The following is a 16,352-nucleotide window of genomic DNA, read 5'->3' on the forward strand; positions in this document are numbered from 1 at the left end:
AGTTAAACCATGCCATAGTAGGAAAAAAAATAATCTCTGGTTTGTTTCTTGCTTTTGCATTCCTCTCTGCTATCAATCTGCAATAGAGAAAGGCAGAAGTAAAAAACAAGCAAGCAAAATCAACCTCAGCAATTTTTTGAGGTCCCTACAGAATTACATTTTTTCCCACTGAAAAATATAAATTGGCAATAAGTTTGTGTGAAGGAGAGCCTTGTCTCCTCTGGATGCTTGCAGAAAATATTCCCGTCACTTCTATGCCACCGCCTTGTTAAACACTGAACAGAAGCACTTCTAAATTGCTTCTTCCGTGCTATGATGAAGCAGCAATAGAAATACTTAACCAGTTGTACACAGCATGCTCAGAAGAACATGTGGCTATATTTTGTATCCACAAAAAAATGAAACTTGCAAGGAATACAAGAAAAACGTCCATCAAAAACCACAGGCCCTGAAGATGCAGTCTGGGCTTGGAAAGATGTTTGAAGGAGATCCTGGAGATTGAGGACAACACTCAATCACAAAGGCGGCAGCAAGCTCAACTGTTTAAATACAAAAATCATTTCAGCATGTACAAAACTGACACTGCTAAAAAACTCAGAAACAAAAGCATGTAATTTAATAAACAAACCCAAGTAATTCAATAAATAAGAGAACTGAATATGAAAGAGCAAAGAGACTTGCAAGAACAAAGAGACACACTAAAGCTTACAGCTGTGGCTCCCATTGGAGAATTTTGGGGGTGTTTGACAAGACAGAAAATAGTTTGAAAGCTTCCTTGCCAGGGGCTTCACTTTTGAGAAAGCACTGGGATTTATTCTGCCTGCCCTGCACCTTCACTGTGAGCTCTCTGCTTTGCTTTGACACAGAGCTCTTCTTTGAGTTAGCCCATTTCTTAATACCTCCAGCGCAAGGAGGAGATGCTTTCCAGTTCAGTAATTGTCAGAGTATCCCTTTTTCACCCTTTAACCTGGTACCAGGAGGTAAAAGAGGTGAGAAAGGATAGATGCACATGGTCACTTCCAAGTCTAAGAATTTTGACCTTAATCATACCATACCTCCAGCCAGTGCTATAAATCACTAGACCACTGTTTCAGCAGGATGGATGTGAGACTGCTTAGGGTATATCACGCCATCTTCAGTGAAAACATATGTGATTTCCTGTGGGAAGCTTTGTTTACATTTTTTCTTGCAAAAAAATTTGTACCAGTGGAAAGTTCCCAGTTGGCTGTACATGAGACTTCGTGCAATAAACCACTAAGAGCGTTTGCTGATGCTCCTGGCACTTTCAGAGCACTGAGCGCTCTCAGCCAGTGCTTACACCCCATGCCCTGACCCCTGCAGCAGGCAGGACTCCTGCATGTCTCCTCTCAGGTGCACCAGCCTCTCTCCAGCTCCCTGCCAAATTCTTCTCTTTCACTAGCCCTGTTTTCATCTTCTACACGTAGGAAAATGAAGTCCCTATCACTCAACTACCCTTCATATAAACTTCCATCTCTGAAGACCTCATGAGGCATAACGGTACGGAAGCTGCTGCTTCAAATAAACATCTTCCTCCTCGGCTTGTAATAGAGCATTCCCTGCTGTGCTCCCAACAGCACCAAGCTCTCAAAACTCTTTGAAGGACCGTCACCTAATAGCAGATTTGCATCTGGCCACTAAAGATGAGGAAAGATGGCACGTGGCATTGCAGCCCAGAAGCACCAGCTGCAGGAGGGGCACAGGAAGATCTCTGAGCAGAGGAGGGGGGCCGAGAAGGAGACGGCATCTCACTCCAACCACCATTTTCAAACCAAGCAAGGAAAATGCATAAACAGACAATCTTTCAAGCGCTGAATTTCTCTAAGAAGCTGCACATCCACACTCTGCTGTACCAAACTTGCAATTCCCAAAGCACCACAGTCCTCCACATTTTCAGGCATTAGCGATTCCCCATCCTCCATACTGCAAACTGCCCCGCGCTCTCCTACACTCTTCTGAGCAGGTCACCTCACCCCGGTAGGCACAGAGGCACCCCTCCCAGCCAGGGAGTGCTCATCCCTGGGGCACAGCTGGCCATAAGCGCTCACCCCTGGATGGCATCCCAGCCCAAGGCTCGTCTCTGTCGCTCCTGTGCTGGAGACCCATTCACTGCCTGCTACTGTGCAGGGGACCCGCACATTGGGCTGTCAAAAAAGCTCTCGTGGGGTGGCAGCTTCTGCTGTACCACCCGTGTGCTCGCAGCACATCACTCACCCAGCGTGCACAGCACCCGTGTCACCCCACCGTGCTGCCAAGACAGCACCTTGTGGGCCCCAGTAATCTTGCTAGTATGATTACACTTAATTCCCTGAAAAATAGAAAGAGGGGAACCAAAGGGAAGCCGTGTGATTCTTACCATGGGATCTAGGTGATCTATGTAACATCTGCTTCAACAGAAATGACTTGCCAGCAGGATCTGCTTCTGCAAGTCCCACGGATGACAAGGCCACAGTAAGACGGGACTGGTTTTTCTGTTGTGGTGGTTTTTTTTTTTTCCCCTCCTTGCTTTAATAAGAAAAGTGAAGACAACAACATACATGGTTCAGGAGCACCGACAACACAGCATTGGAAGAGAACTCCTTCACACCATACGATGGTTTGGAGCATGGGATGGGGAATGACAGATTTGGTAGTGGGGTTCCCATACTCCTCCAAGCAATTGTCTGGGGGGAGTTTTGGAGTGGCTTAAACCCACAGCTGTGCCACCTTGTTTGCCCAGGTTGATGTCCGAAGAGACGGCCAGACACCAACCTGTAATCTGAGTTAATCTACAAACTCATCCCCGTTCCATCAACGGACAAGCTGCAACATGCCTCTTGCACAAAGTGTACCTACCTGTTTCCACCACTGAAAAAAACAAAATATCATTCCAGACAGGTCAGGAGGGGGACAACCTGGACCAGGTTTATGTAGTTATGGTCACAGATCACAGAAGTTTGCTTACGTGACACTAGTCTCACATTTGTTCCTGATTTTCAGAGCCACTGGGTGTTTCTGGGGACTTCTGTGCTATCGGGCCACAGCTTTGGCAAAGCTCACCAGACACCCAGGCTCTCACCCACGGGTTGCACGAGTGGAAGAATCGATGGATTGGGATCACCACGTCCCACCAGCACCTGTGGGGCTGTGCACCCTTGATGGACACAGTGAATGGGCAAATCCCCCCACAATAGCTGGTGGCTGCTGGACATCCCCTCTCCCACCACAGCACCCCGAGACTCAAATCATGCCAGACTTGTGCCAGCTGCCACTACAGCCCCAATCCTGTGGTTTCTGGAAACGAGCCTGGATGGCATGTCCCTGACACAGGGAAATTTTCTTCCTCCTTCTGTGTTTTGCCCTAACGGAGCTCTTCCCCTACACCCACAGACATCATCTTTGGGTGCACAGCAAGACTCCAAGAGCAAGGTTTTACAGAAGCTACCATAAAGGCAAAGCTTGCTAAAACACAGGTTCTGAGGAACTGCACTGCCAGTGCCCACATTAAAAAACAAGAACTCCTCAAGCACACCCTGATTCTAGGTTATCTTACAGACCAATGGACCTGACACAAAACAAAAAGATCAACCAAAGCAAAGCTAAAAGCAACTGAGTACAGGCTGCCATGCTAGGTCAGTATAAATAAGGAGAGAAGCATGTATTTAAATGTTTTTATTTCAACTAATGCTTTGCCACCATATTACATCACTTTGAATAGCCTGGAATAGCAAAATGATCTCAAAATACAGCAAACAGCTTGCCAAAGCAAGATAATATTAAATCCTATGGATACAGCATCTTCCTTCTTTGGCGACAATGCTTCCTTTTATCTGTAAAAATAGTTTTATGTTCCAGCACATTTGCTGTTCAGTTGATTGAACCCTGGTGTTTATGACACTTGCCTCTTCCCTGCACAAAACCTCCCCACAATGTATATTGGGTTTATATCCAACAGCATTTTAAATAAAAAAGTTATAGTTTTCATGCAGATTTTCATAAAAATTATTTTCTAGATGCACAGAACTGAACCAAGATGCATACAAAAATGCATTCACTTCCATTCTCAGGTGTAACCGTGCCATCAGCAACATGCTATCACGTGTTACTGCAAGAGATCAAAGGATGGTGGTATTCTCATATATAGCATAACTTTTAAAAAAAACCCAACCAAAATAACCAAAAAAACCCTTTTGATTAGCAGCAAGATAAAAAAACTGCCATGCTTCATCTGTAATCAAAATGGTTAGATGTATAAAAAAGCACCATGTACAGAGAATACCAGAGGAAGATCCATCTTCCTAATTACACATTTCTCCTTTAGCATTGTGAGCTGGCCTGCAGGTCCCAACTTGTACTGTAGCTTTATTTGCAAAGTTAAGGAAGTGGTCAAACCTAGAATATGCTTGGACCGTATGATAGGAATTAAACTGGATTGCAGACAGAAATTAGATTTTGTTTCCATTACAACTCATACCAACCACCTTATAGCCCTCAGGGGTAAAAAAAAAAAAAAAAGACAACAAAAAAACCCACAAACAAAAAACCAAACCACACACCAAGTATCTGAGAAATAATGGAATGAAAACAGCTCCAGAGCAGTATTGCAAGATGCAGGTCTGTTATGAATGCATTTCTGTGAGCTCTTGATAAGTTAAACTTTCCTTTGGGAAAAGAGCACATCTGTTGGTTAAAACTCCTCTCCCTGAGAATTTTGATAAGAGTTTGTCTTGCAAAGCAAAACAAAGTCCTTTGAACTTCAACAGTTCCTAGGCCAACAGCATTTCAACGTGGTCACAGCTGATCTGCTACTCATGCACCCAAGGTGGCAGGTTGGGTTTTTGTTGCTTTTTGTTTCGTTTTTTTTTCTTTACGTGGATCAAGCTTTTTATACTCGCTTCATTCCTCTGCCCATCAAGCAGGCAAACACGGTCATGACCATCTTCGGTTTCACCTCCACAAGATCTTCTGGAAGAGCATAAACTCTGGCACCAATTCTTCTTGCCATGGACACAGCATACCTATTCACCGTGGAAAGATGAGTGGGTCAGCACTGAGACTGCTACCAATAAATAACAAGTCAGCTCTTGCCCTGTACAACTCAGTTTCACCTATTATCCTCTTTATCAAGAGTATAAGATGTGTAACAACGCAACAACACCTCATCTGTCTGTTTTACGAATTTTTTTTTTTTGATCTTTACTGTGGAAAAGGAATACAGCAAAAGTGTCATTAATGTACAAATTGGCCTTTGAATGTCACGTCCACTTTAACAACAGTTAAAAAAATTGCAATTAATATTTTCTAGGGCTAATAGGTAGCATGTATAACCAAGGATTAATCAACTAACATTTACACTTCCCCTTCTGTTTGCTCTTTGAAAATTATCAAGCAAGACTATTCTCTGCAAGAAATTTTGCTGTCATTCAGCCACTGCAAAACGGTCGCAGAACACACATTTCAAGGCATGTTTTAATAGGCATCCTTTAAACGTGACAACCTATGATTCAGCGAGACACAAGACCTACACAAGGGCTGCATTTCAAAACCCCTGAGCCACCAGCTGAGCACTTCATATGCCTGAACAAACAGGTGAGAAACAGAGTATCATTGCTAAGAACTGCATGGGCTGTTCTGCATTTCTCTCAACAAGCAAGAGAGTCCAGCCAACTAGACCCTCCAGCATTACGGGCAAGAACAGCAATTAGATTTCAAGAAGTGCTGCCCATCTAAAAGGTGCAGTGTTAAAAGAGACTGAAAACCACAGTAAGAAACAGTGGTAAAAACACTTGCAGCTTGAAGGCAGCACATAGAAGGCACAACTCTTCCGATGCAAAACAGCTTTTGAGATTGCAAACTTACTTAGCATTATTTTGTTTGTCATCTTCTGACAGATGACCAGTCTTTACAAGGTCATAGTTGATACAACCAGGCTGTATAGCATCAATTAAATCCACAACCGCCAAGCTCGTGCTGATGGTCTTGTCCTAGAAAATGTAGGGACAGACAAGTAAAGATGAACGTCTAATCCTTAAAGCACACTTCTCACCTCAAATTCACCTGCTCTGCGATGTGCAACACCACAAGCTTTAAACGACCCATTTCAAAGCAGCAGTGTTAGTGATTATTCCCAGCTGGACCACAGGGAAAAACCAAAGTGCTGCTTCTCCTTTGCTAACAGTACAGGACCATTACTCCCATTTACTGCAAGTGCTCTGAAAATACAAAGCAGCAACCAATGTGCAGGCAGCAGGTCTGCCCCACTCACCGGACCCCAAGGGACGATGCTCACTGCAAATGCCCACCAGCTCCAGCCCCTAGGCTTGCCAGCATCTCAGCCCTCACCTCTGCCCCACAGCCTGGCCACCCTCCCCATAGCTGCCACCTTACCAGCTTTCTTGCCCCACTGTTATTCCCCATTATGGGCAATCCTAAAAAGTCTCCACTCTGGTAGCTCGAGACCATTTTGTTCCCAGCACAAACTGAATCCTGTCCTGTTTGAACCCCTTTATAAGATGTTCCTGCTGTTCCTCCAGACACAGAAATACTTTTTGAGCATGTCTCTCCTTCTGGATGCAAGAGGGGAACCTGCACCTTGAAGTTCTGGATGGAGGTGGACTTGCCAGCTTCTTTCAGTGTCTGGTTTACCCAGCTGACTATAATGTCATCATTAGCTTTCTGACCATCACCCAGGTCCTCGAGGACATTCAGCGTGTACCTAAGAAGCAGCAGAGAGAACAAAGTTAGGCACAGAGCCTCGGCATAGCCCTGATAAGCGTGCAGCCAGGATGCAATAAGAGACCATGGCAGCTTGGAAAGTCTTCACGGTCTCAAACTCTGCACTTTTTTTTTTTTTTAAAAAAAAACCAACTCCTTTAGCAAAAAGGAAGAATCACTTATCTGAAGTGTGATTTCTGTTAAAGCATTTAGTCGTTCTAGCCTTTCAAGTCCTTTAATGTGAGCTCACAAAATTGCCTGGGCTCAGGACGCTTGTTAAAACTGTTTCACCATTGACCATTTGCTCCATAGTGGTAACACATTACCTGAAAGGTGTAGATCAACCCATGAATTTGCATGCTGACCTCTAATGCAAATAAGGAGTTACCACGCAGCTATATATTATATATCTGCATCATCTTAGAATTCTTCAGAAATAGATAAGAAAAAGGTCAATCAACTTTGTCTGTTAAGTTTCTCCTTCCCCCCATGCCAATGCAGAAGGGGGTTATTAAGTAGCCCTGGATTGTTTCTCCATCAATTTCCAATTGAAAGTTAGAATATAAGAGTTGTGCAAATGTTGCTCCTTAGGGTTTCTGCATATGGACCAGACTTGAGCAGTGATCCCGGTCAGCAGGATGCTCACAGATCCACCAGCCGGTTCTCCAGAGGTTTCTGCTCCAGACTCTCACATGCAGCAGGCTCAGCGATGCCACAGTTCTCTCCAGCTGTGTCTTGGAAATCCCCCAAGGACAGAGGTTTTACAATCTTTCTGGGTGACCTGTTCCAGTGCTGTAGTGCTCTTGTGGCAAAAAAAATTCCCAGACTCTGTACTCCACTTACAAGTTTTACATGTTTGAGACTGGTCCTACCTTCTCATCAACTGCCAGACTAAAGCTAGTGTCAGCGTTGGGTTTCCGTCATTCAGATCCTGTCCGCCGATGCCAACCAGGGAGAATTTAGCTGGATGCTTTCCCAAGTCTACAGCATAGTTACAGTTTTCTAGCTACACAGGAAAAGAGTTTAAACAGAAAAATCACTCACACATGCAGTCTCTTGACTAGAAGCCTCAAATAAGAATTTTAGCATCCATGGCTTCTCTTAAAGCCTTTTCGAAATGCTTACCTTTTTCATATTTGCTCCAAGCTTAGGGTACGGAGGCTTGTTAACTTTATTCCAGTCAACAGGAACTTTGATTTTTTCATATAATTGTAGTATTACCAGTGCATCTTGGAGATCGCTTAAGTGAAAAACATTGATTAAGCCTAATGTTTCAAACTTTAAATGCACTCTGACTTTGTCACATCCTGACTAATTACTACTCTTTACAGGCTGTTGCAATTTCAACAATCCTAAAAAGAAAACAATTCAAAACATGTTGCAGTTTTCAGGGCAGGAGGAATGCTCTGTGCTTAACATCAGCCAGCTGCTGAGCTGCAGCAGGTCTTGGCATGGTAATCAGCACAGATCCAGAAGAAAAACTGTGCTACAAAAAAAAAATAAAATCCAAAAGGTAGCCACCTCCCTCCACTGACTACAGGGACCCAGAGTATCTTGCCTCCTAACTATGATGTCTCGGTTAAGCCCTAAAAATAGGTGAAAGGGAATTTAGTTCCAGTTTCTCTAATGCAGTTGCTCAAGCAAACCTAAATGTATTGGGATCTCAGAGTACCAATTTACACAAGGTAGGGGAAAATAAACCGTCTTCAGCCCTTTTTTGCTGGCATGCCAAGTGCAGGCTCAGAAACCCCTAAGCTAGGGACTGCAGGGAGGCTATGGTGAGCATCTCCCACTCCCTACCATCGTCCTTCCTCAAGCTCTTTGCTCAGCACTGTGGGCGACAGGACACTGGTGGAGGCACATCTCTAGCCTGATCTTGGGAGGTGGGTCTCTCCCAAGAGCCTAACACTTACCCGTAGAGGTGATTTACATGTGGGTTCACACCAAGGGAGTTCATCCAGTTGCGGAAGGTCCGTTCCTCACGTGTCTCTCCTAGATGAGAGAAAACAGGTTCATGAAATCTCTGCAAGCTTAAAGTTCCATCTTGCAATGCGGGGAGCTTTGAGCAGCATAGCTCATCAACTAGGTTTGAGTAGGAAAAAAAAAGAGTATTTTTTCTATTATAATTTTTTCGATAGAAGAGAGTTGTCCTGATAACTAGAGTTTTGGGTATCAATTTGATTCCTCCATGCTTGAGAAGGGTGTGCCTCATTTTTTGCAAGAAAAAGTAGCAGGAAGCTTTATCACACAGGTGTTCGCTAACTGCTATGTGGGGGGCAGGCAGCCAAAGCCCTAATCGCAGTTCTGCCAACAATCAGTGCTCCCACGAATGTCTCGCTGCATTACTGAGGTGCTCCTGCCCACCGCAGGAAATAGCAAACCCAACTTCCCAGCCCTGGCAAGGGGCCTGACAGGCTGCTGGCAGCGCTCCTGCAGGTTCAGAGCAACTGAACAGGCTGTCAAGTACCCTTCTCATCCGCCCCAAATGAGTAAACCACCACTGCAGCACCGAAGCCTCAAATTACAGGTGTTACTTCAACAGATAGAGCTCTGCTGGGCACAGCGTCGTGACACAAGAATTTATTTTAGGTATTTCTCTCCTGCTAATTTTGTGACTGATAAGGCCATCACCTTCCAGTAGGGTCCAGTCGATGTCCTGGTTTTCAGGCTTGGTAAGTGCTGGGTACTTGTTGAACAGGTTGGCAACGAAAGCCAGGTTCAATTTGGGATTGCCACTGACCACATCAGCTGGTGTGACGAACTGCCGGCAGCCAAGCCGATCTGCCTGCTGAAGCATGTACTCTGCTCTCCGCAAGTCATCCTTTTCCTGCCGGGATGCAACGGACAACGGCTGTCATGGAAGAGATCAGGCTACAAAACAGGTGGGAAGCTGCTGACTGCTACCTGGGGCGGTGTCACAACTCTAACCCCCTTCCTTTGGCATCAGTCACAAAGGGATGAAGCATGCACGCTCATTCCTGCTGCTGTGGATGTAACCGTCGCAGTTTGTCTTGCTATTTTTTCCTAGCATGGTGTTTTCCAAGTTTAGATGCTTTACGCTTTTTGAACTTGGTGGTTCAGAAGCCAAAGTCAGCATGGTCCTGAATGGAGCGAACGCAAAAATGATTTGGCCGGTAACGATCAGGCCTGCAACCACCGCTCATTTAGCACACACCTGAGGTGTGCACATGCCCACTGACACTTTACACGCTCTAGGAATTAAGATACCAGGTTACGTAGACGTCATCAGGCAATTATAGGGTACAGCTAGTTCACAATTGTAGCACAAGGACATGACAGCCCGAATACTTACATTGAAACCTGACATGTTAATATCAATCTGAGGCTCTCCTTCTTTCTGCCCTTTAGGTGCAATTTGGTTGAGGAGGTGGAAATAAGCTCTGGAATCCTAAAATGGATGACAAATAAAACTCAGGTCTCCCACACAGCGGTGAATACACCATAACAATTCGTTTCATGCTCATCTTTAACAAGTCACTGTGCATAACTGGCTTATGTACCTTTACTGAATTACCAAAATCCGTAAGCTTAAAAGAGAACGTAATGGCAGAAATCCAGGCAGCAGAAAAGAAAACAGAAAGGGAAAAGGTTAGAAATATTTAAGAGGAAAATTCTGGGCTTTAACTGTTTGAATGCTGCCTTTGCTGCAAGCTCTGGTGCCACAGCCTCCTCTCCAATGCTGGAGGCGGCAATGGCCGCATGCTGCTCGCTCTCATGGCCCCCACAGCCAGGTGCCCCAAGGCAGCCCAAATCCCTCAACAAGTAGCCATTTCTACTGCTACAGCAACAACAAGGGCTCAGCAAAGACAAAGTCCAGGCAAAAAGCTGATTATAAGAAGCCTGAATGTTTTCTCCTGTGCCTGCCTGCTAGCTAGAACAGCTTAAAGGAGAGAGGCCAGGGATGGTCATGAACTAGGAGCAGAAAACAGCTGCAGAAATCATTCACCAACTACAAGTCCTTTCAGTCCTCAGCGCTAAGAAGGACCTCAGCATATCCTGGCAGCCTATGGGTGGCACCAGAGAATCCAACAGCTATCAGCAAAGCTGTAAGCAATTTTGAAGTTGGAAATAAGAGTGACCACGTGAGTGTGCACAGGCACGCACACACACAGGGGAGCTCTGAGCTCCCCATGCACCTCCGTTATCAAATGTCTTTTTCTACCTCTAATAGCCCTTTAACCTGGAATCTATTTCAGTCCTCTTTCTCCTCCTCAAAACTGCTGCCCATGTGAATAAGCTGCAGAAACCTGCTGAGAGCAGTGTCCAAAAACCCCACGCTGACCAGGAGTCACTGCCATCCCTTTCTCACCAGTGCCGAGAGAAGGGAGCCACCCCCTCACATCTCAAAAATAGCTGTAAGACTCCTCACCCCCATTTCTACTCAGCCCAGTGTAGAGGATAAAGGGTCTTGTTTCCCTTCCTCTCCTCAGCCCATGACATTTTGGGTGAAATGCCATCACCCGCCGAGACTGTGGGGAAGTCACGCTCTCCAGGGATGCAGTTAAAGCGTTTCACCCTGCAGGCTGAATGGCCTTGAAAAATTGTTTCCATCAAAAAAGATGGACTAGAAACATTCGAAAATCCATGAGTAATAGCACACTCGATTAAAACACGTAAAATGCTTCGACAGTTTAACACTGGCTCCACCTCATGGCAAAAGAGAACAGCACTGCGGTACCTTAAATGCAACTTAACCTTAAATAAAAATATAATCCATAAAACCCCCGTTAAGCCCACTCTGTGCTAAGGTTAAGAAAGGTCCCATCTGCAGAAGGGCCTCATTTACACATGCAAACACAGCTCGGGCAGGCTGGCAGCATCTCCCCAGGCACACGCGGGTCAGGAGAGCTCTCGGTACCTTGATATCTGAGCTGAAGTTATTGATTTTGTGCCAGCCTGCGTTTTCCAAGTGGAAGTTGGCCCATCTTAGGAGCAGTTCTTCTGGGGATAGTTTCATAAGGTCCTCCAGAGTTTCACCATCACGAAGTAAGGCAGCCAGTGCTAGAAGAAAAATGCTTGTGAGGGGAAAAAAGGAGTTTTCAAGAGGCAAACCTGCAAGCCAGAACTAGACCTGCAGCAACATTTCAGGATGAGACAGGGGACAATACCAACTACTCATTAAGTCAAAATAATCTGGGTATTAATAGAGTTTTCCAAGTTGGTTGTTACACAAAGAAGAGTATGAATGACCTAGAAAACTGTGCATAAAAAGTATTTTCTTGTATAAAAAAATTTTCTGGATTGTACATGCAGTCTTTTAAGCTGATGACAGTAAGCTAAATGTAAATTACTTCTAGCTCGATGGAAAAGCGCTGCTAAGCGATTTCATACACACTGTTAAAAAAAGGCCAGAGAATCGAAGATAAGCACCCCTTCAGCTGGCCAGTCCTTCCCTTGCCATGAATTTTCAATCTACGCCAAACAATGTTACCGTTTCACGACTGGGAAAGTTTAAATAAAAGACAGTGATGTCCCTCCATCCACCTGGGTGCTCCGATAGCCCAAGCAGCAATAACAGAGATCTTGGATTTGAATAATTTTGAATTTTTTAGGCTGTTGTGCAGGAGCAGCTGAGCACAGGGGGAGAGCTGCAGCACCACTTTCCCGCCGCCAAGGGTGAGGTGAGAGCTCAGCTGCACCACAGATGGCAGCAAGGAGGATTTTAGGACAATCAAGTCATTGCAAACACATTCCCCAAAAGCCAAAAGCCCTCCACTTCCCCCCGTCCTGAGGAAGACGTGCAGTTGTCTATAATCCCAAAAGGATGGAAGCAGCTTTTGCCACCTCCCAACAGTGTCAGGTGCCTCTGGCCGAAGCACACCGGGAGAGCTGGCCTGGCCCCCGGCAGCACAAAGCAACGGGCTCATTTGCACGGTAAGGCTTGTGCCAAGATGCATCCTGACTCGCAGAGCAGTGTTCAGCCGGCTCTCCAAGGCTGACACACGTTACCAGGGTGGCACAACCCACCCGCCCGAACCTGCTTCGCAGCCATAAACAGGCTGGACAGCACTCTGCTCGCTACGCGCCCCGGTGAACTCGAAGGTGAACACCCCCTCTTTCAGCAGAGAGAAGGGGAGGGAAGAGGCAGCGATGGGGCTGGAGATGACTGTGCAAGCAATGTGGTGTTCATACTTTAGAAGGAATAACTTATACTTTCATTTACCTTCATTTCTGCTGAGCTCGATGTCGGCGAACAAGCCAATCTTAATGATCTGCCAGAGAAGTCCAAGGACCAGGTGGGGTTTCCCTTCCCTCAAGTCCTCTGCGCCAATATTGACAACATGACACCCGATGGCAGATGCAGAATTCAACGCCAGGTTCAGGTTCTCCTGTGAACAGCACAGCCAAGTGAGACACAGCCAGGGGAGATGCTGCTTTGCCGTTCATCCAGCACCAGCGGAGCGGAGATCTCCCCCTCGTCCTTGCTCCGAAAGCAGCAGCTCGGAGGAAATGCTCCCGGCCACTCTGCAGCTGAAGTTTTAACAGAGCTGTGGTGGCAGCAGGCTGAATCAGCAAGATCTGAACTAGGCACCAGGGTTTAATTTCAGCCTCTGGTATTTAGTTTCAGCCTCTGAGTTAGACGCATCTAGTGGCATCAACAAGAATAAGGCTTGAGAAGCGTTAAATTATACGCGCACGCACGCACAGGCATCCTCTCAAAAACGACCCATCGTACTATGGAATGATTCATAGATAGCCAGTGCCAATAACCGTATTGTTGTAAAAAGACAGCGCTGTGTGTAATCAACGCAGCAGTATCAGGTGAAGACAGCATTTCAGCCATTTTACCCATTCTGTCATTAAATTAGCATTTCTCTCTTTTGAACTGTACCCGCAGCGCTGTCAATTATGCACAGCACAAAATTGCCTTTAATAATTAAATGCAAGTTATAAAACTCGCTCCTTTCCAGAGTTCTAAAATAGTGCCTCGAGCCCCCATGCTGGTTTCATTCATGCTATCTGAATAGGAGTTTCAAAAAAAGATACAGTAATATAGCTGAAGTACATACAGTACTAGATACAGTAGACACAGTAGCATACCTGAATTATGAATGGGGTGAGTTTCTTCTTGTTAATTGCTCTTTCATCAATCGTGTCCGGAACAGAAAGATTGATCATTTTGCTGGTGGGAGGAAAACCAATATTTCAACAACATTTAGTATGTAGTCTCAGCATAACTCAATGCAGCATGACAACACTCACCACAGTACATTTCCTTTCGCCCGTTTGGTTTTGCGTATTTATTTTTCTAAAAAATCAACGTTGCATAAGTGTAAATCAGAAGTTAATATTTACGTTATCAAGACTGTATTTGTAACTAATAGCTAAGCCTGAAACCTTAAACATGTTACTGGCCACTACTGATCTCAGCTTCTGGAGCAAAAAGAGCACATGAATTATTCACAGCGCAGTCACTGAACTAGTGAAGACTTATTGCTCTGCTGACATCCACTGCAGATTCTAGTAGGACAATGTGCTTCCTTCTCTTGTAGAGGTGTACTACCGCTGGCAAGAAAAAACTGCCCCAAAAAACTCTTTGAGAGCTCAGGGGGGGCCACAAAAGCACAATGAATTCTTAGTCAACAGAAAACATGGCAAGTTTTTACTTTATATTATGAACTACTTCCTACACACTTCAGTCTTCACTTGAACACATGAATTACTTGAAACTGGGGAAACAAAATATAATATCACAAACTAAAAATAAATGAAAGGCAACGGGCAGCCCACTAAACATCTTTTGCGTATTGATACAGAGTAACTGAAATTCCAGGCTGATCCACTTTGCTTCTCACTATATTAATTCGCTTACATTTAAAAAACAAACCAAAACACAAGAAACCCCATACACAGAAGGCGACTGATGTTTAGCAGTCCTGGATGCCTTCTGTTTTCAGCATGCAGCAAAAAAAGTTGCTTTACTGACTTAGTGCAGCTATTACCAAAAGCAATAAGAAGATTCCCAGAAAATCCATTTTTGGGTTAATTCATAAGGTCATTAACATTCCCACAGAGGTTACTGTCTGTCTAATATCCAAGAAAATGGGCTGTTTAACTCATCTGCCCTCCCACAAGCTACCTAGCATCAGGTTAAGTTTGCACCAGGACCACTTCTGCTCCTGCAAGGCACCTTTGTCCCCTTCAGTAAACTCAGGGTCAAGCCCAAACAAAAACATGAGACAAAAATACCAGGTTGTGAAGCTGGTATCAAAGCTGAAGCATCATGCAATGTCAATGAAAGCCTGAGTGACTGAGCCACTTTTTATGTGTGCAAAACATTATGCACACACACTAGTCACAAAACCCAGCCTAAAATAGGATGAAAATTCCCCTAACTACATTTTTCAGAAAGTTATTTTGTTGATTTTTTAAAATTCAGGAACCATCATGACTTACCATAGCACAATCCCATCTCCCACAGCTTTGAACAGGTCATCTGTATTTGGATTCATTGGAATAACGTGCCTACAGTCGGGATCATTTTCCAGGGCTTTGTTTATCCAGTTTACAAAGGCATACTTTTCCTCCTCTAAGATGACAATTGTAAATTTAATACAATTTACGAATTGTATTAAAAAAATATAATAATTTTTCATAACATAGCAAAGATTTTCCCAAAAGAATCAGTGTACAATAACCCAAGGAAAAAAAGCCGCTATCATTACCACGCTATTGTATTAGTCACACAAAGCTTAAAGAAATAGACCTTTCACTTCCAATTACCTGAATATTCCTGTTACTTACTCTTTCCTCAACAACTTCACTACGTTCAAGCGTGACACAAGCGCTTCACCAGCAAGCACAGTTAACAAAACCAATAAGCAACACGTTCCTCAGCTTGTATTTACCCCCTGATTCCGCTCTGCTCTCACCTTGACACGAGATCATTCAGCTATCAGAGCACGAAAGCACAGCACATGGCAGGGCAGCAGAAATGCAGTTTGTGGCGCACAGCCCCCACTCACCCAAGAGGAGCTGAAAGGCAAAGCGCTACCTGAATAGGAGTGCTGCGTCCCCTCGCTGGAGAGCTCCGAGGTGCCCCCGATCGCGCAGATGCCTTCCTTCCTGTTAATTGCTTTTCTGAACGTTTTAGCGATATCGCTGCTTTTCACTTCTTGGAAAATCTACAATTTAAAGCGCTCTGTTAGACAAGCAAAACTTGTCTTCGTAAGCTGAAAGGACCGCAGAAGCGGCTATTTCCTCTTGGCTTTAAAGCAAACTTTGTAGTAAAATCAGCAAATGTGAAGTGCCCAGCAAGGGTGTAGTGGTATTCAATTTAATATGGATAGCGGGCAGAGAGTCGTCCCGCTCTCTGAAACACATATTGCAAGTGCCTATTGAAACAGAAGCATTAGGCATTAAGTACCTCGCATCCATTTACCTTTTCAAGTAGATTTCAAAAGACCATGAGAAAAACCGTGAAATCTTGGCAGTCTAAGAGCAGGTACACATGCAGCAGTTTCCGCAGGATCAAAACTGAGAAAGCTGTTGTGCAATTTTAACCTTTCTGTGTAAGCCAGATGCTCGTGTAACCACGACTTTAGTTCGCACAAAAGACCTTGTCCACAACCCAAGAAACAATTCTCTTTCAGTGCGTAACAGTCAAATCTGCAATAACG

At 44.7% G+C, this 16,352-nt stretch overlaps 1 protein-coding gene across 5 annotated transcripts in view; it reads right to left on the minus strand.

Annotated features, from left to right (window-relative positions):
• Positions 1 to 3,654: 3,654 nt before the first annotated feature.
• The window catches only part of PLS3 (plastin 3), a 52,279-nt gene continuing 39,581 nt past the window's right edge, over positions 3,655 to 16,352 (minus strand). For all 5 annotated transcript variants that reach the window (XM_056359771.1, XM_056359772.1, XM_056359773.1 and 2 more), the window contains 13 exons: positions 15,728 to 15,857; positions 15,130 to 15,262; positions 13,774 to 13,855; positions 12,896 to 13,061; positions 11,591 to 11,733; positions 10,025 to 10,120; positions 9,343 to 9,538; positions 8,625 to 8,703; positions 7,837 to 7,951; positions 7,584 to 7,717; positions 6,589 to 6,712; positions 5,857 to 5,981; positions 3,655 to 5,015 (listed from right to left, as the gene is read on the minus strand). In XM_056359771.1, coding sequence (XP_056215746.1) covers positions 4,883 to 5,015; positions 5,857 to 5,981; positions 6,589 to 6,712; positions 7,584 to 7,717; positions 7,837 to 7,951; positions 8,625 to 8,703; positions 9,343 to 9,538; positions 10,025 to 10,120; positions 11,591 to 11,733; positions 12,896 to 13,061; positions 13,774 to 13,855; positions 15,130 to 15,262; positions 15,728 to 15,857 — 1,656 coding nt within the window. In that variant the 3' untranslated portion in view covers positions 3,655 to 4,882. The remainder of the gene's footprint in view (positions 5,016 to 5,856; positions 5,982 to 6,588; positions 6,713 to 7,583; positions 7,718 to 7,836; positions 7,952 to 8,624; positions 8,704 to 9,342; positions 9,539 to 10,024; positions 10,121 to 11,590; positions 11,734 to 12,895; positions 13,062 to 13,773; positions 13,856 to 15,129; positions 15,263 to 15,727; positions 15,858 to 16,352) is intronic.

The sequence above is a fragment of the Falco biarmicus genome, chromosome 14 (genome assembly GCF_023638135.1).
Source record: "Falco biarmicus isolate bFalBia1 chromosome 14, bFalBia1.pri, whole genome shotgun sequence".
In the NCBI taxonomy this organism is placed as follows: domain Eukaryota; kingdom Metazoa; phylum Chordata; class Aves; order Falconiformes; family Falconidae; genus Falco; species Falco biarmicus.